The following is a 20,426-nucleotide window of genomic DNA, read 5'->3' on the forward strand; positions in this document are numbered from 1 at the left end:
CTCTTCCAGACAGACAGGCACCCAGTCCTCACTCTTTGAGCTCCAGGGAGCAACTGACTGCTCTGCTTCTGCCGCTTCCTTTTATATGGCTCTTCTGAACCCTGATGGGCTGCTCCTCTGTAGCCTCTCTAGGCTGACTGGAGGACTTCTCTTTTCTGGGGTGGGGAGAGGCAGGGCCACAAGGCCTCCAGCAGAGGGACTCCAGACCTAGTCCTCCCTGGCACAGGAAGTCTTGAGTAGCATCTCATAGAGTGTACTAGAACATTTATTTCTTGTGCAAAAATGGAATTTAGTGGTACTTCTCTATGCGGCACTGATGGCATGCAACATAATTTCAGTGGTAGCCTCCGCTGAACACTGCAAGGCAGCTGCTTCATTATGCTAAATGACGATGAAATTCTTTGCATGCTGGATCTTTTTTTCCTGCGAAGTGTACAGTTAACTCATACTTTGAATGAGTCCAAAACAGCAGCTTCTTCACTGTGACACTGGAGATGTTCGTGGAGTCAGTGGTTTTGTGCTGGACAGGTGCAATAACAGAGTTTTTTCTTTCTAGTAATATTTTTTAATTGATTCCTCTGCATACGAGTCAAACATGAGGTGTACTTTGACATACATGTCTAGTATTTTCTCTGTAGCCTCACAATGAAGTGTTCAGCCAAATCTCGGCAGGCATTAACAGTTTCTGGTTTGCTGAGAGCTTGACAAGACTATTAATGATTGCTATGCTGAAAGGCCTCTGTTAGCATAAGGTACTTGGTCACATTATCAGTAGGTGCTGGTTTAGGAAGACTATACGAGACGTGCATTAGTTTACTTTTCGCCAGGCAAATATGCATTCTTCTGTCACACTCAAACATCAATTGTGATACCATGGAGAACTCGTAATTTCCCAAAGTCTCACATAGATCAACATCATGCTGCGATCTGGACACAACCAGGAGATCAGCAAACAATGACCTCTCTTCGTTTAGCTCTTTGATAGTCTCTGTCACCTTCATTCTGACTTTCTTCTTTGCATTCAAGCACAGCTTTAGTCTGTTCTCCTTGTTTGGAGCTCATAGAGATCAATGGAGCCTTGGATAATTCTTTGGGATTTGAAGGCTTCACACACATCATGACCCAAAATATGCATTCAACTGACACCTTTAGTGATCTCACCACTGAAGACTGCTTTCATAATTATGTTAATGAGCTCCATTTACGGATAAGCTCGGATACCCTCCCAATTTGTATGAGGTACACAATGCCACCATGCAGATGAAGAACAACAAGGCAGCAGGTCTAGATGGGATCCCCACTGAAATCTTCAAAAATGGTGGACCAGAGCTAATTCAGCAGCTTTACCTGCTTATCCTTAAAATCTGGATAAAGGAGGAGATACCCAGTGAAATGAGAGATGCCTTGATTGTCATCCTCTTCAATAAAGTGGATTGTGGAAATTATCGTGGTCTCTCTCTCCTAGCCACTGCGGACAAAGTTCTGGTGCAGATCCTTGCAACCCGCCTTCTGCCCCATCAGAAGAAATTTTACCATAGTCACAGAGTGGTTTCCGACCATGTTGTGGAACTGTGGATATGATCTTCACAGCACAGCAGCTGCAAGAAAAAGTGTTGGGAGCAAAACCGACCACTGTACATGGCTTTTATTGAGCTAACTAAAGCCTTTGACTCAGTGGATCACTGTACCCTCTGGACCAGGGGTCCCCAACGTGGTGACCACGGGCGCCAAATGTGCCTGTGTCCTGGCCGGCGGTGGAGCATCCACCGAAATGCTGCCGAATTTCTGCGGCATTTCGGCGGCAACACCTCTCGATGACACTGCTTGCCACTGACAAGCCACCGAGGACCCATAACTCCCATGGAAGATAATCATACTTGGTAATGAGTGATCACCCAAGCAGCGTTTTGGCGGCGATGCCGCTTGTCACCAACAAGTGATGTCATCGAGAGGCATCGCCGCTGAAATGCCGCAGAAACTCGGCGGCATTTCGGCGGGTGCTCCACCACCGCCACGGTCCTTCATCTGGTGCCCGTCAGACAAAAAGGTTGGAGACCACAGCTCTGGACTGTACTTTCTAAGACTGGATGTCCTGATAAACACAGTGTTCTAAAACTGCTTCGTGATAACGTGAAAGTGACTGTTCTGAGCGGCACTGGCTCCCAGAGTGAACCTTTCAAAGTACAAACAGGAGTCAAAAGGGGCTGTATGATTGCTCCAACCATGTTTGCGGTTTTTATTGCTGTCATTTTTTATCTAATTGCTGGGAAGTTTACAGCTGGCATTGAAATCACTTACAGAATGGATGGAAAGCTTTTCAGGCTGAGCAGGCTGAAAGCCAAGAGTAAGATTTCCTCAACATCTATTGTGGAACTTCAGTATGCTGATGACAACGAAATCTTTGCCCACTCTGAGAAAGATCTTCAAACTATCTTGAATGTGTTTGCCGATGCTTATGCATATCTTAGTCTCATTCTTAATATCAAGAAGACTAAAGTGATCTATCAGCCCTCTCCAAATGAGGTATTACATGTCCCATCTATCAAAATCAATGGAGTGGCACTGGAGAATGTTGATCATTTCCTCTACCTTGGAAGTCATCTTTCATCCAAGGCAGATATTGATGCAGAAATTCAACATCGCCTGAGCTGTGCCAGTGTAGTTTTTTCTCGTTTATGGCACAGGATTTTTGAAGATCACAACATTCAAACAAACACCATACTTCTTGTTTATCAAGCCATTATTCTCCCAACACTGTTGCAGGGGTCCGAAACTTGGACAACCTATAAACACCACTTGAAAGTCCTTGAGAGGAACCATCTTTGTAAGATTCTGAAGATCAAATGAGAAGACAGGTGCACCAATATTAGTGTTTTGGAAGAGGCAAAGACCACTAGTATCGAGGCCATGATCATCCGTCAGCAATTCCGCTGGACTGGTCACATCCGGATGACAGACCATCGCTTCCCAAAACAGGTCCTGTTCTCTCAGCTGAAAGAAGGGTATTGTAATGTGGGTGGACAACGGAAGCATTATAAGGACTTGCTGAAGGACAACCTAAAAAAATGTGATATTGACATTGATACCTGGGAGACACTTGCCCAGGACCACTTAAAATGGAGTGAATTCCTACGTGATGGTCCCCTGCATTCTGAACTTGTTTGCCAACAAACCGAAGAGGACAAGAAGCGCAGGAAGAAGGAGAGACCGGTCTCAAGTCATGGTCAACAGCCTCCCGTTGAGCCTGAAAACCTCTGCCCTCATTGTAATAGAACTTGTGGTTCAAGGATTGGCCTTATTAGCCACCTGAGGACCCATAACTCCCATGGAAGATGATCATACTTGATAATGAGTGATCGCCCATCAATGATCTCCAGTCTGTCATTCGCGAATGGGTTGCCAGTGCAAGCAACCTCATCCCGTAGCTTTAAATTTGCCCCTTCTTGGACAGCAGCTAACGAGTCTAGATGGTGCTTGGTTCTTTTTGGGGAAATCATCCCACCTATGCTTAATGTTTTGTTCGAATGACGATGAAGCTCTGGGTATGTCAGGAAAGAGCATCTGGATGCTGTGTTATCCCCACCAATTCCCCCAACGGCTTTCACTGCTCTGTTTTCACGTTCTAGGGTTTCATCCAAGCCAAGTGCACAGAAGGTACTGGTGACCTTTTAACAACCTAATTTCCTTTTTGAAATTCCTCCCATATGTAATCAATATCGGTGTCATACTGGAAGGACATAATGAGTGGGGTCTCGCAGGGATCAGTTCTGGGTCCAGTTCTGTTCAATATCTTCATCAATGATTTAGATAATGGCATAAAGAGTACACTTATAAAGTTTGCAGACAATACCAAGCTGGGAATGTCGCAGCCCTAAGGCCTCTATTCTAACATGTTGTCTGTATGGCCAATTGTCGGTCATCTAGAGGTCACACTGGTACCGTGTCCAACATCCTGGTGCTGTGTGCAATCTTAAGGTGCGGTGTGGAACATCAGAGTGCCGTGTGCAATTTCCCGCTCTTTTTCCCTGGTCACATAGGGGTCAGGCTAGTGCTGTGGGCATAACACCGGCATGCCGTGAGCAAAGGGGCCCAATCTAACCAATCGTAGTCCAGTTCAAACGGTCAGATTAAGGTCGTCTGCAAAACCATGCTAGTGTGCTGGGTGCAGCTTCTAGCAACTTCTAGTGTGCTGTGTGCAGATTCTATCTACGTAGAGAGCGCCAGCTCGGAGCCTGGAAGGTGAAGGAGCTACGGACCAATCAGATTTTGACAAGTGTAAAAGGGCCTTTGAATAAAACCATGCCTCGTGCCAAAATCTGCAGGAGTATCCACATACTGACTGAAGGACCTGATCAACCCTTCAGGCAGGGGTCTTCTCCAGATATAGCCAGCTCAGGACGTGACATTTATTTTTCAAAGTTATCTTCTACGGATTACGGATTCGGTATGCTTCTGGTGCTGTACTGCTGGTCAGCTGCGCCTGGAATACGGTACTTGCTTTCTAATTTTTCTGTGAATACTCTGTTCTTTGCTTGGTCTCTTCCGCAGAACTGTATATTGTTGTTATTCGGTATAAAGTATATATATAGCATATGAAAGTTAAATTGTTGTATTAATAGCTATTGTTGGTATGTTTTATGATATTTGGTTAATGTGCGCACAGTTCGTTTAATTTGGTGTATTTACCTTAATTTTTAAAGAGCAGATAATTTTGAAGTATTTGGTTCCTTGTTAATGGATGTAAATAGATTGCTTCAAGGTGTGTAAATATTTCTTGTTCTAATAGTACTGTTAGTTGGTAGAAGTGCTCCTCCCCAGCCCAAGTTGTAATTTTTTCCCTGTTAATAAATGGCCACGTGGTGTTTTGAAGTTTCAGTCTGTCTGGTTTTAATTTTCCTCTCTCATTTAAAAAATTCACCGAACCCGCATTAGGGACGGACAGGGAGAAGCTGCAAGTCCTTTGAAGGATAGGATTAAAATTCAGAATGATCTGGACAAACTGGAGAAACGGTCTGAAGTAAATAGGATGAAATTCAATAAGGACAAATGCAAAGTACTCCACTTAGGGTACATCTACACTACCCACCAGATGGGGTGTAGATGCGATAAACTGATTCCCTGATCACTTGCTGTCGACTCCTGTATTCCACCGTGGCGAGAGGCAAAAGCAGAGTCGACGGGGGAGCGGCAGCAGTCAACCCCGCACCGTGAGGATGCAAGGTAAGTAGACCTAAGATCCGTCAACTTCAACTACGCTATTCTCATAGCTGAAGTTGCGTATCTTAGGTCGATCCTCCGCCTCTAATGTAGAACAGGCCTTAGGAAGGAACAATCAGTTGCACACATACAAAATGGGAAATGACTGCCTAGGAAGGAGTACTGAAGAAAGAGATCTGAGGGTCATAGTGGATCACAAGCTAAATATGAGTCAACACTCTGACACAGTGTTGCAAAAAAAGTGAACATCATTCTGGGATGTATTAGCAGGAGTGTTGTAGGCAAACACAGAAGTAATTCTTCTGCTCTACTCTGCACTGATTAGGCCTCAACTGGAGTACTATGTCCAGTTCTGGGTGCCACATTTCAGGAAGAATGTGAATCAATTGGAGAAAGTCCAGAGAAGAGCAACAAAAATGACTAAAGGCCTAGAAAACATAACCTATGAGGGAAGATTGGAAAAAAATGGGTTTGTTTAGTCTGGAAAAGAGAAGACTGAGTGGGGACATGATAATCGTTTTCAAGTATGTACAAGGTTGTTACAAGGGGGAGGGGGGGGGAAATTATTAACCTCTGAGGATAGGACAAGAAGCAATGGGCTTAAATTGCAACAAGAGAGGTTTAGATTGGACATTAAGAAAAACTTCCTAACTGTTGGGGTGGTTAAGCACCAGAATAAACTGCCTAGGGAGGTTGTAGAATCTCCATCATTGGAGATTTTTAAGAGCAGGTTGGACAAACACCTGTTAGGAATGGTCTAGATAATACTTAGTCCTGCCATGGGGCAGGGGACTGGACTAGATGACCTCTCAAGGTCCCATCCAGGCCTATGATTCTATGGTCTGCCACTGTTAAATTGTGTAGCGTAGACCACAAAAAGGGGATAAGCAGCTTGTCTACAGTCGTATTTGATATTAATACCAGTCATGCTTAATTGATATGCTATATGAATACAATACAGTAATATCCTACAGGTCACAAACACATGACAATCTGATGCCAGGGCCTGTAAGAGCAGTTAGGGGGGTGACCAGCATGAGGTACCATTTGTCCAAGTACAGTCATTTCTAAAACACGTGTCCAGTAAGGAACATAGAATCTGCGATAGAATGATCAAAGACTGGCTGTGAGAACTTTTTTTTAAAAGTTATTTGCCCATACATATAAACGTAGCCTGCGAAACACAAAAGACAAATGAAGTATGATACAGTCCTGAAAATAATTTTAAAAATATGCATATGCTAACGGTTCATACATCTTTACCTTTTAGGGCAGTTAATTCCCTCCAGCTGCAGAGTATCTTTCAGTTCAGAAACACTGCTTAAGCTTGTTTTGTATTTTTATTTCCTATTGAAATGTTCTATGCACTAGTAAGAGCTCTCTCATCCTATAGCCACTGCCGCTCCACCAGTTAAAAGTGAAAGCGTGAGTTATAAACCGGAATTAAAAAAAAAAATAATAAATTGGGAGTTTTGTTTGTTTTAAAAGCCAGGCTGTTTCTATATAAAACAGGGGACATGTTTCAATACTATGACTAACTAGACTAAAAAAAAAATTTCAGCGTTTAATCTGACATGGGATTTTCAGCCCACAATGTTTTCCTTTTTCAAAATTAAATCAAAACAAGGCACAGCAACATAAGCACTGAACCAAGAACAACATTTTACAGTGCTGTGTAAGGTTTGAACCGTATAATTGCCATTTACTCTAGCAGGCGTTATATGGCTCTACTCTACACTGATCAGAAAGTTAAGTTCACTTTAAATTGAAAGTTATTGACACTTGGTTGGTCAAAACGTTATGGGCCCAATCCCACAAATGCTTAGCAACTCCACACAGTATTAACTCACAGCAGCAGAGAATGTTTGCAGGATTGGGCCTTTACTATTTACAAGTTCGAGTTTGGTTATGTGTTGCTGTCAGGTATCTTGAATGTTTTTACCTTCTTAAACCTTCAGCAAAGCATTAATTAGAGCAAGGTGATTAAAAAGGAAGCAATCTGCATGTCTCATATTCTCTATAGAGTATTGACAAAATCATCACTTATATCCATCCATGCCACCAGTCAGACTGGAAAAATTCTGGTTTTTAAGCAGAGCAACAAGCTCAATATTAACACTTTTACCAGCAAAACTAACACTGCTAGATCTGTAGTACAGCAATCATACTGAACCCAATCACTACAGTTAAGTTTGTAAAACAGCTTCCATTCAAACCTCATTTTCACACATGCACCCACAGTTCTTTAACCTCTGAAATTTACACGTCCAGCTATGGAAGAAGTATGAGATTCTAAATATGAGAAACCCAATGTCTTCAGAGCAAGGAGTAGTGATGGAAGATGTTTAGCCCAACACTGAAGAATGTATAGCGCCTCTGCAACCTCCACAAACCTATTACATTGGAACAAAGAACTTACAAATTCTACTGAGGAAGCCTGTGATACTTGCAAGCTCGACAAAGCTAGTATCTCAAAATTTCTCCTCCTTTTCTTCTTCCCCAGCCCCTACAACAGTCTAGGGCTGTTAAGTGAACACAGTGTTTCTACAGTATTAAGGGTGCAAAATCAAGCACTCGAAAAGAAGAAAATTCCATAGCTAAGGCATCTCCCCCTAACATTAACTCAGTCGCAATGTACATGGCTAATATTTTTCTACTGTTTTCCTTGTTTAACGTAACCTTTCAAACCATACTGTTAGTTATTAACACATGCCATAAAAAGAGATCCAGAGTGTGTAGCATAATCAAATTCCAGTTTTGGAAGAACCCTTAATTTTGTAATAACCTGATTTGTGAGTAGCTGCTGCACTGATACTATCATCTGCCATTGAATAGCACTTGCTCTAAGTCAACGCACCCTAGAATTCCCTGCTTCGCCTGCGTGCTGACTACAGTGAATACAACTGTTCCTCTTCACAAAGGCAGCCTTGGATAATCTTACAGCTGAAAATTGATTTTTATGAAGAAAGCATGTCTAGCTCTTGGCAGACATAACAGCTTAAGTTAAGATCAGCAGTCTTATCTGATACAATCACACAGAGATCCAGAGACATAACTGAAGTCCTATTGGTTAACCTATCCCTGGCTGCTGCTTTATATATATATATTTTTAAATGGTTTACCCATAAGGCTCTAATCCACCCTTCTGGGATCCTGTGTCCAAGGAAACACGTCCAGTTGGGAGTGTGTGCGTGCACATACGTCAAAACATAAAACATGCAGTGATCTTCTTAACAAATGAGTATGTCTAAGGTGTACATTTACTTGTAACATCATAGTTCTGCTGATTAAAGACCCTGCTTTGTGCACAACACACCATGAGCTTTAATGCATTTTTTTAAAAATAACCACAGGAGATAAATGGGGTTGAGAACAATAGGATGCTTGGTTGGATGATGCGCTCTTCAGAGGTTGCTCAGTTAGTATAATGCTACCGAAATACATACAAAGATTTTGTCCAGTTCTAAATCTGAAGTCTGTGTGATAACTGCACATAGAATTCAATACAAGACAAGTGGAATCTACAAGAAAAATCCTCTTTATTCTGATCTGTTTTAAATATTTTTAATTAAAACTAATCTCCTTTTGAACAGAATAAACTAAAGTTATTATATATGTACAGATTTAAAAATAGACACATTTTTTTTTTGGCTGGGTTAATTTCCCCTCTTTCCCATCTAAAGCTCCACAGTGAATCCCCCTGAGTCAGTTACAACTACTACTTTACACTGCTGAATTCTGCCAGCAATCTGCTCATCATTCTAACAGATGTTTCTGCTTTCAGGCCACTGGGAGGTTTATTGGACCCACTTCCTTTTCAGCCTAAAAAGGGAATAAAATGTATTCAAAAGTACAAGTGGAAGGAACTATGATCCTCAAGTTCCTGCCCCAAGTGTCCCCCATAACCTTCTTTTTCTATAAAGCAGAAGGTTGAAGTCACATTTAAAAATCAGTATCGTCATCGTCCTTTGAGAACTTTCTGAAAAGGAGATGCTCCTGAATCTGAGGTACTTTGGGACCACCTACAGCAATTTAAGTAAATGTCCCTCATGAGCACAGAAAATCACAGAAGGGCAGACTGTATTGCAGGTCAGCTCCTGCAAACAGAAAATAATCACTCTCACGTGAGAACTGCCATTGAAAAAAATAAATAAATAAAAGTTAAACCACTTACCAATTCCTATTGTTCAGATTTTTTCTATTTCTAAAAAAAAGAATGTTTTCTTTGCTTACCTCAGTAACGTCCATGACTTTGATGGCTGCCAGCTGACCTGTTTTGACATGCCGACCCTGAAACACAGAAAGAAGAGTCAGCATCGGCATTCCATTTAATCATTTAAACACACACAGAGCAGGACCGTTAAGACACGATTTCCAGACAGTGGGTTTCCCCCATCCTGGCTTGCCTATTATTTCATGTTGAAGACAGGAGATAAATACTTTAGATAACTAACCAAAGAGTTTAGTTTAAAACACTTAAATTAGCAAGATTGTCAAATTATAATTAAGCACAAAAGCAATGCATTTGCATTTACCGTTCCTTTCCATTTTCTTTAGCATAATTCACACAATCTACATCAGTCTCCCATAGCTAGGCAACAGACATTTTAGCCATGTTTATAAGGCAAACTACTCCAGATACTGTGCATTCTAAAAAGGTACCTTCGGATTACATGTAGGTAAGGCAGACATTCCATCAGTAGTTTGCATTTATATTTTGCTGTGAACTCTGAAAAATACTGTGTAAAAGCATGTGAGTCAGACCACTACTGAAAGAGGACATTTTCTTAGACCTTATCTTCACTGCTTAAAAAAAAAAAGGGGGGGGGGAAGAGAGGGGAGTTTATAGGGTAAAAAACAAACACACAGTAATTATCTCACTGTAAAATCTTTAGTGGAGAGAGGCTCCTGCAGAGTTTTCCACAAGGTAGTTCAGCGAAGCCAACACTATACCTTCACATGGGGTTGACCTCACCTTGTTTTGTTGGCAGTAACCCCAATGTACCTATGTTTTTACACTGCGATAGCTAAAGTGTGAGAGTCATCCTATGTTATAAAACACACTTGCCCAACCGCTCCCCCTAATTCTCCACTTCTTCCATGTAGACCCTATACCTAGAACTCCACCTTCACAACCCAGTCTGTTATTGCTTCCCTCAAGCCAACTCTAACATACATTTCTCTGCACCAGCCAACAAAGTCTCATCATCTGTCCGGCCTCAGACTTTCCTCTTACCCCCAATCCCCTTCACATAAATACAGTTAAAAACACAAATCAGAGAGGTTACCTGTCTCCCATGCTAGACTACACTGACCAGACACACTGCCTTTTGTTAGAACCATTACCTTTCCATAATTTGTAAACTTTTCAGAAGAACCATGGCCAAGACTTTCAAAAGTACCAATGGCTTTGTTTGACTAACTTTGACACAACTGAATGAGACCTTATTTTCTCAGTGACTTTCTGAAAATACAGACCTGGCAACCACCTCAAGCTTGCTACCCCAAAGTTGAAGCAACCCAAAACCACTAGCCATTTTTGAGCCAGGTAACATCTCTTAGGTGTACATATCAGTGGAGTGAATAGTATGCTGTTGGTGCCATAAATAAATAGTTCCAGTAATAGGAAGATTTTCTGCCTCCATTTTTATTTAGAACTTCGAAGAGCTGACCTACTCCTCTCTCAATGACCATTCCAAGCTCTTTCTTTAAATAAATTACTATGCTTATGCTACTGTCTGTTCCAAGAAGTTTCTCTGCTGCATACATTTCTATTAATATTTTTGTCACCTTAAATTAGTAATACAATAGCTTTTTCACTGAACTGATTTGGGTATGAGAACAGAAGTAGTGCATCTGGATGCATGGAAGTACAGGCATATACGTGCACTGTAGGGAGTCAGTATTCACGTGACAATGCCTGTGTGTTTCTGTGGCCCACGCCATCCTTTCAGTTGGTCTAGGAAGGTGTTAAAGTTAAGTCAGGGCTGGCTAATACGTGTTAGCCAACCTTGACCTAACTTTGACCTCATTTCCTTATTTAGACAAAACCTTTCAGTAAGCCCAGGAGAGGTTTAAACATCCTATATCATGACAAAAGCCACTGGCCTGCTCCCTAAGGCTCACCAACCAGCTGCCTCCCTTAGCCTGCTGTGGGGAAGGAATAAATGTTGCATTAGACCCAGATAAACAGTGCTTCCTCTCTCAGACTCTCCCTCTTCTTCATTGTGGATGGAGTTGAAGAACCAAGAGACCGGGAAGGCATGGGGGAATGGGAATATGAAATGGAGGGTACAGAGAGAAAAGACATTAAAGCTAAAAACAGAAGGGACAGAAGCCAGATCTGAAAAAGAAACTGAGTCAGAGAAAAGGGAAAAAATAATTAAAAAAAAAGATGAGCAGTTAATATTAACTCTGCAGGAAAAAACAAACTCTGGAAAAGTGAAGGAACAATATAGCAAGATACATGGTACACAAAAAGTTGGGCAGTTAGAAGGGAAAAGAATAAAGAAAGTAAACGATACACAGGATGCCATTTATTTTCATTTTAAGTTTTCTTTATTTTCTGCTTTAAATCCATGAACTACTGATGGCGTGGCCATTTCCAGAAAGAGATCTGAAATTATTCCCAGCCCTTGCCAAGAAGAGATGACATTCTCCTCAGAGAGGTTAGCCCGCTTTGGATGACTAGCACATATACTCAGTTCCTTTTGGAAAAGCTGTCCTTCCCCAACAGCATCAAAAGATCCTGCTGGCCCCTCTGTTGCTCCTTATCATCTTGAGGCCACAGCAGCTGAGGCAAAGTGCAGCTACAACTAACACTTCACTCTGCTGATCCTAGGGAAGGGATAGGAACTGCTTTGCCATAATCCTCCTAAGGGAGTGTAAAGCAGGGGAATTGCAGACTGTGGGAAATACAGGATTCCCAGCATCCCAGGCCAAATTTAAGCCCCAGTCATATTCACAATATTGTTAATCATTCCAGATACCTTCTTCATAATGTATGGAATACTTCAGATGCTCTGTATTTAAAGTATACCATGGGATTTCTATGTATGAAACAGATTTATGCATCAAAACCACAGCAGCATTTTGAAGCTGCATTTCTTTTCCTTTACAATATACATTTAAAGGAAAAAGCAAGCACTAAATCAAAAACACAGACACTGGCGTGGCTTTTTTTGTTCACTTCTTTGCTTTCTCAAGTGCTCCCTTCCAGAAGGTAGACTCATAAGAACATTAGAATGCTGGTGTAACATTACCTGCTACATCAGGAAGTATCTAGGTACTACTGGTTTGGAAAGTGCTCTTCAGATTACCATTGCCAGGTTTGGTTTTGGGAAGGCTCACAGAAGAGAGGTTCTTTTCTAAAATTACTTAATATCAAAGAATTATAGATCTGAAGATGGAAGAAATTCAGATAAAGCAGGATAGTACCCAATTCCAAAGACACTTAATGACTCTGGATTAAGGCCTCGTCCACACAGCAGCTCTTTAGCATGCATGTAACCTGTTACACATACAGCTGGCAAAACCCACGGTTTGTCTCCACACTGCACACAGTAAATAACCATGGCACCATCCCTGCAAGCTGGCCAGTGACGCATAGTTTGGTTCCTGTTAGACAAATGGCTATTTTGCTGTGCACTAGAGAGCCCCTTAACAACTACCACTGTAACCAACATCCTCTGTCTGTTGGGTGGTACATGGGGGTGATCAGTCTACCCACAATCAGAAACCTCCCCCAGCAGCAGGAAGCTCAGTGTCCTCCCCGGCTTCCTGCCTCCATCACTCCTCAGCTGCAGGGAGAGGGATCACTATATAGGGAGCTCCTCCTCCATCCACCCAACCCCCATGCATTTGGACCTCCCATGCCCAAACACCCCTGTCTCACGCTAACCCAGAATCCCCCTAGCCCTCTATACCCAAACCCCACCCCACTGAACCTCAATCCCTGCATCTGAAGCCTCCCTGCCTCCGGACCCCCACTCCTGCATCCAGACCACCCCCCACTGAGCTCCCTGCACTCAAAGCCCCATCCTGACTAGCCTGCCCGCACATCCAGACCCCCACACCATTAACCCGCAACTAGCTGCACCCAGATCCCAACCCCACCAAGCCCCACTCCCCCAGACCTCCCTGATGAGACCCCCACACTCAGACCCCTCCGCTGAGCCCCTACTGCTTTCAACTGGAAGCTCCTGTAGAGTTCCACTGCCCCTGCATGTGGAACCCCCACAACGAGCCTCTGTGCATGCAGATCCCCCACCTAACCCCCCCCCGAGCGCCTGCACCCAGAATGTTCCACACAGAATCCTTCCACCCCACACTTGGATCCCCCCACACTGAGGCCGTCCACATTTGGATCCTGCCTGGCTGAGCCTGCCTGCCCCACACCTGATGCACTTAGCACAGAGGGACATGGCCTCAGGGTGTGTCTGGGGCAAGCCCAGGCCTTGTGCTGTGTTAGGGTCAGGTGCAGCCTCAGCAATGAGTCCGTGTACCAGGGCTGTGGAGGGTTCAGGGTCATCTCCTACCTTCATACAGCCAGTGGCCTATGCTCCCCAATGCCATGATGGAGTCTCTGCATTTATTTATTGACAAATAAAACTTAAAATTCTGCAAAATTCTGCAATGCTGTGTGCAGAATTGTTAATTTTTTGGTGCAGAATGTCCTCAGGAGTAAAAGGGATCATAACTATTGTCTAGGTACCTGAATAAGTCTGTGAGACTGCAAATACTATCAATATTAAAACTTCTACTGCTCTCTTAGGTGGAAATGGGAGAGAGACTCCTTAAAAATACACATAGACACCAACACGCATGGGATAATTGCCCAGAATGTAGTACACCTCTACCCCATTAAACACCACCCGTTATAACACGAATTTGGATATAACACGGTAAAGCAGCGCTCCACTGGTGGGGGAGGGGGGGACGGCGCACTCCGACGGATCAAACCAAGTTCAATATAACACAGTTTCACCTACAAAGCGGTATGATTTTTTATCTCCTGAGGACAGCGTTATATCGAGGCAGAGGTGTACTAAAACATTAAAGCCAAGAACTCGGCATGAACGCAAAATATGGGGTGAAGATGGCAAAAACTCAGGCATAGCGACATATACTTAACAATGTTAACTGTAAGCAGTTAAACTAACAAAGCCTCCAAGAGGTTACAAAATCACAGCTGTAGGTTTATCATTAAGGTTCACCCACAGTAAAGTCCTACATACAATTTCATTCAATTTAGTTCACTGATTGAACTCTCCCAGTTCCACACCTGTTACTGATCGCTGTTTTTGATGCACCTACTCCTGTCTTCTTGCTTTCATTTATTTATTTTAAAGCAGTTGTTTCTCCTCCCCAAAAAGGAATGCAAGCATGTCTTTTTTTAAAAAAGAGAACTACTCCAGTTTTATTTTTAAATCAGCCATTCAGGGCCTAATGCAGTGCCGGGATGAGCAGGTCAATGGAGTTTTACTTACTCACTCTAAGTCTTAATTTAGCTGTATTTTTTTCTTATGTTGTGGTAGGGTGACCAGATAGCAAGTGTGAAAAATCAGGACAGGAGGTGGGGGGATAATAGGAGCCTATATTAGAAAAAGATCCAAAAAATCAGGATTGTCCCAATAAAATCTAGTCACCCTATGTTGTGGTCAGAAAGTTCGTAACATTTCAAGATTCAGGATAAAAATTGTGTTCTGATCACATGTGCTTCATGGAAAGTGAAGCGTACAGCAACATTTAACTGGATCACATGATGCCTAAGCATGTTCCCAACAGAGCATCAAAGCAGCCCGCAGTTTATTTCTCATCTCTGTGAAGTTAAGATATACATACTTGAGAAAAAAAATCAAATATGCCATTGTTAGTAAGTTGCCAGGACATGCATAATGCTATAAATTCCAGCCCTACCTAAAATCTTCAAGTCAGGCAAAACATGTACATTGCATCTCCTTCTCCCCTCTCACCACACACAGCTAAGTTACCCAGTATATGTACATCAAGTAAGCTGCATTCATTACCCAACATATTGCTGTGCCTTTAGGGAGACTGTTCCTGGAATTCTGTTCCCCAGCCAAGTGGCAAGAACACGCAATACGAGGTGATGCTACTAATTACAGGTGAAGGCAGCCCGCACTGCTCATAACTTACAGGGCTGGATTGTTCTGTGCACCAGGTGTCATTAGCTTCTGAGAAGACCTAACCTACCTTCCATTATGGAGATAGCTACAGGGTGAGGAGGAAAGAGATTTAACTGAAAACCTACTGATAGTTCAGCTTTTAACTGCGACAAGATACGCATAAGCAATAGACAATATCTAAACACACTATAAAGTGAATGTTGTGATCTCATTTTACTGGATTGCTTCCCTAAAGCTGTGCCCTTGTGCCAATTAGTTTTTCCATTATGTTTCTTATTTAGTAGATTCTGATATACAGAGTCCTAATAGCCTTGGGCAATATGCAGTATTGCAATACTAGAGTATCACTCTACAGTATTATAATGGTCGATGCCTTCAGGCAATGCTATTGTATTATTCCAATTTATGCTTCCAATTCAACTTCTCTGCCACTCATGCTGAGTACCTTAAACCTTACTCACTGAACACACAAAGACCTGCAAGGAGCCACATCTCAGAGAAACATGGAATCTTCCCATGCAAAAAAATAAAAGCAAAGCCAAGGGCAGGTCAAAGTAAATGTAACTGGCAAGGAGAGAGAGAGAGATTAGGAAAAAATTAAATAAACCTCACCCGTAGAAAAAATGAAATGGTCATGAGCAAGAAGAACAAGAAGTTGCATTTCTAGTTAAAACAGTATTACTGCTAAGGATTTGTACAGTACTTTACAAAGGAACTAATCAGACCTCCTAACACCAGCTATGCAGTAAGGATTATCCCCATTTTACAGATTAAGACAGTATGAAAGTTCTCTCAAAAATTAGCAAACAATGCTAGTACTAAGGCCTAGCAAATTACTTGAGATCCATACAAATCATTCAATTAAGCAGAGAAACAGAAAAAAAGCCTAAATCAGAGTTCTCTTTTGTGAGCTATATTTGTTTTCTTCTGCCAGTTGTATTTAAAAGTCAATATTAAATAAACAAAAGGTATGAAAAAATAAAAGTACAGGCATATGGACAAGGCAGGGTTCTGTGTTGCGTCATTAACTCTTGATATCTAAAAGCCTCAGAGCACAGAAGGCTGATGTACACCTATTCTTTACCTTGTTCACTAATTACTGATCCAATCTGCTGTATTAGGGAAACAAGATGATAGAGTCCTTGTGTATTGTGCCATGCCTCATCTGAAAGGTAGACTGACCGTATAAAGCTATCCTCATAGTCCCATGTTTCCTATGACACCTTCACCATCTGACGCACAGTATGGAAAGCAGCTCTGTGCTCCAATTTAATGTTATTGTTTGTATTATGCTAGTATCTCCATTGCGCTAGGCACTGTACTCAGAGAGAGAGAGAGAGAGAGAGAGAGAAGCTGACATGAAGAGCTCACTATCTATAAACAGATAAGGCAGGAAAAGGGTGGGAGGGGAAACAGAGGAAGCAACTTTCCAAAGGTGTCACAGTAGATCAGTAGCAGATCCCCGGACTCCTGACTCCTAAGGCAGTGCCCTATCCATCAGACCATACTGCCTCTCACAAGTCACCAAACAGAATCTTTGTTGATGTCATCTACTGCTAGGAGAGAACCAGAATCCTGAACCCGGGTTCTGGCAGAGGCACCATCCCGGAAAGCTGTTTCTTGTATTTGTCCTCAGCGGCTTTTGTGTCCATATCTTTGCTGTTCCTGCAGAGTAGACTTGCCCAGCAGGAGTCAGGAATGAAAACTGAGACTGACATCAACTTCATTTTACTGGGAAAGCAGCACGAAGGTAGGTGACCCTGGGATTGGGGGAAAAGGACAGTGGTGGGGAAAAAGGGATGAGAGATCTAGTGGCTGCACACTGAGACAGTGCTGGGCCCATTACTCCCCAGCACTGTCAAGCTAAAATGCTGAGGAGTGAGAACACACAGGCAGCGATGTGTGCTTTAAGGCTCTACATTCAGCAATTCAAGAGCAGCAAAAATATACACCATTAGCAGGTGAAGTTTGCAGAATCCCTCTCTGCCAAACAGAAAGGGCTGATGAATGTTAGGATCATCAGCAACATGCGCAGAGAAACTGCAACACATTTTGCATGGTCCTACACCTTCAAACTATCTGGAAAGTGCAGCTAGATCAGAATGCCCCTTCCCAGAAGGAACACCTGTACTCTGTGAGTGGCACTGGCTGCCAGCTGAATTCTGGATGAAGTTTAACATGTCGGTTTTGTTCTATTTAAGTGTTTGGGGTCCTGCCAACTTTAGAAATCTCATGTGACTGGGGCACACGAGCCACTACAAGAGGTAGGAAGGGGTTAATGGCCTACTAAAGGCCCAAGTAGCCAAATTTAAGGCACCTGGAGCAGGAAGCAGGTTTCCAGGGAGAGGCTTACAAAGAAAAGTCCTGCTCAGCTGGAAGGGAACAGCCAAGGAGAGCAGATGCAGACAGGGCCATCCTTAGCCACAGGCAGAACAGGCAGCCGCCAGGGGCACCAAAGCAGTGGAGCATGTAAGAGCAGGGCTGCTGGGTCCTAGAGAGAGATGAATGCAGCACAGTCTGAGGGAGAGGATTGGCTGCTGGGGTCTCTGGGAAGGAGTGGGGGAAGGAACTCACCTGCAGGGTGACCAGACGTCCCGATTTTATAGGGACAGTCCTGATTTTTTAGTCTCTCTCTTATATAGGCTCCTATTCCACCCCGATCCCATCACAATTTTTCACACTTGCTGTCTGGTCACCCTAAGTCGGGGTAATTGGTACCTATATAAGACAAAGCCCCAAATATCAGGACTGGCCCTATAAAATCAGGACATCTGGATCTGGTCACCCTAGCTGGGGAGCGCGTCTCTCCCTCGGGCTGGCAGTGATCCATCTCATCCAGGGGGAGCTGCACAGGGCAGGATGAGCTGCTGTGGCTCCATGGGTGCCCCGTCCCTGATATCAGATGCTGTGCTAACTTCACCATGGTCCGTTGGGCTGGCGGTGGTGCCCATTGGCATGTGATCAGACCTGAGGGTTTGCTGCTGCTGTTGCCACTTTGCACCCTAAGAGGTGGATTTGGGGGTCCTGCAGTTTTCCATCTATCTCCTCCTCTACTGCAGCTGTTGGACCAGCACGCTGGGGGGTGAGCCAAGCATGAAAGCAGTGCTGCATTGCCATTTAGATTGTCATTTAACAAATTTGTTCGCCAAAAATGCTTGCTAACAATCCTGAATTCAATTTCAAAAAAAAAAAAATTTAAATCAATACCTTAGCCAAAAACAGAAAATTAAGTTGTTGACAATTATTTGTGACAAGTTTGGTATGGGGAAGGGAGTGGGCCAGTTTTCATCAGAGAAACAAAAAATGTTGACTGACTTTCCTATAGCCCTGTTACTGCTAAATAGAGCCCTCCAACAACTGTAATGTGCTCATCTCCTTAGTAATGCATAGAGCAGGGGTCGGCAACCTACAGCACATGTGCCAAAGGTGGCACACGAGCTGATTTTTGATGGCATGCTGCGATGGGCTGAGCGGCTTAGCTCGCCGCTGCTCTGGGGTTCCGGCTGCTGCCCCATTGCCACCCGGGATCCCGGCCACCGGCCCCACTGAGCACCCACTGCTGGCCTGGGGACCCCCAAGGAACCCCAGGCTAGCAGCAGGCTGAGCAGGCCAGCAGCTGATACCCTGGCTGAGCCACTCAACCTGCTGTTCCATTCACTCAGCTGTTAGATGGGCTGAGCAGACTAAATTCAATGAAATAGGAAAACAAGAGCAACTAATGACAAAGTGCAAGAACCTAGAGCAGTGGTCCCCAACCGTTTTCGTCTGGTGGTCACCAGACGAAGGATCGTGGCAGTAGACGAGCATCTGCCGAAATGCGGCCGAAATTCGACGGCATTTCAGCGGCGACGCCTCTCGATGACGCTGCTTATCGGTGGCAAGCGGCGTCATCCAGAGGCGTCGCCGCCAAAATGCAGCTGAATTGTGGTGGCATTTCGGCAGATGCTTGTCCCCCGGCCAGTACGCAGGTGCGCTGAGAGGTCCCTGCAGGCGCCGTGGCACCTGCAGGCACCGCGTTGGGGACCCTTGACCTAGAGAGCCTCCTGAAGCATGGCAATCGTTTTGATTTAAATGGACTTGAACTGTATGAAGAATTGAAGACACTCTCCTCAATGATGCCACATGCAAAATCGATAATGGACATTGTACAGTTTACTCATACCTGCAAACTTGTTGATATATATCCTAATGTGTATATTGCCACTCGTATTCTACTGACAATTCCTGTAACAGTAGCATCAAGAGAATGGAGTTTCTCAAAACTAAAGCTTATTAAAAACTATCTCCGCTCTACCAGGAGTCAGGAACACTTGACTGGTCTCGCTATTCTTGCAGTCGAACAAGACATCATTTTGCCTTTGTCATACGATGACATTATTACTGATTTTGCAGCCAAACAAGCCAGAAAGATTGCTCTGAATTAAAACCAAATCCTTGTTTCAATATCTCTTCATAGAAATTTCCAATAAAATGCTGACAAATTAAAAAATTCTATTATTTGCATCATTCTGTCAAATTAGAATTTTTTCTATAGTGCTAATTCTTTAGTGCTAGTCCATCAGCATTACAGTGGCTTAACTACATTAAACTGGTTTTAATAACATGAATGTGGCAAGTTTTCCAATACTATAAGCTTATGTTTGTGTTGCTAAGAGCAAGACAGGCTCAGGGGCACCAGTTTAATAATCCTGCCTAGGGCACCATAAATCCTAAGGATGGCCCTGGATGCAGATCTCTCACGGTTGGCGAGGGCCAGGGACTGGAAAGCCTGGTGCCTAGCTGATCTCTTGGAAGAGAGGGCAGCATTTATGTTTACTTTGCTTCCAGCTTGTTCTGCACTTTCAGAGTGCCTCGGAAGGAGCGGAACTGTAAGTGGTGGAGCCAGAGGGCAACCCAGAAGACAATGAAGGGTGGGAAGAGCAGTGGAGAAATTGAGGCTGAGTAGCTGCTGCACTGCGTAATATGCCTTAAGGGGGCATTCTGATCAGGATGTACTGTAACACCTTCTCTCCCTCCTCCCCTTCCCCGCATGACATCATAATCAACTGATGTACTTGAGCA

At 43.4% G+C, this 20,426-nt stretch overlaps 1 protein-coding gene across 1 annotated transcript in view; it reads right to left on the reverse strand.

Annotated features, from left to right (window-relative positions):
* LOC115655047 (mitogen-activated protein kinase kinase kinase kinase 4-like) overlaps positions 1-20,426 on the reverse strand; it is a 162,049-nt gene that overhangs the window by 39,260 nt on the left and 102,363 nt on the right. The window contains exon 3 of the mRNA XM_030570110.1: positions 9,451-9,507. Within this exon, the coding sequence (XP_030425970.1) occupies positions 9,451-9,507 (57 nt within the window). The remainder of the gene's footprint in view (positions 1-9,450; positions 9,508-20,426) is intronic.

This window comes from Gopherus evgoodei, chromosome 1 (assembly GCF_007399415.2).
Source record: "Gopherus evgoodei ecotype Sinaloan lineage chromosome 1, rGopEvg1_v1.p, whole genome shotgun sequence".
Classification (NCBI taxonomy): Eukaryota; Metazoa; Chordata; order Testudines; family Testudinidae; genus Gopherus; species Gopherus evgoodei.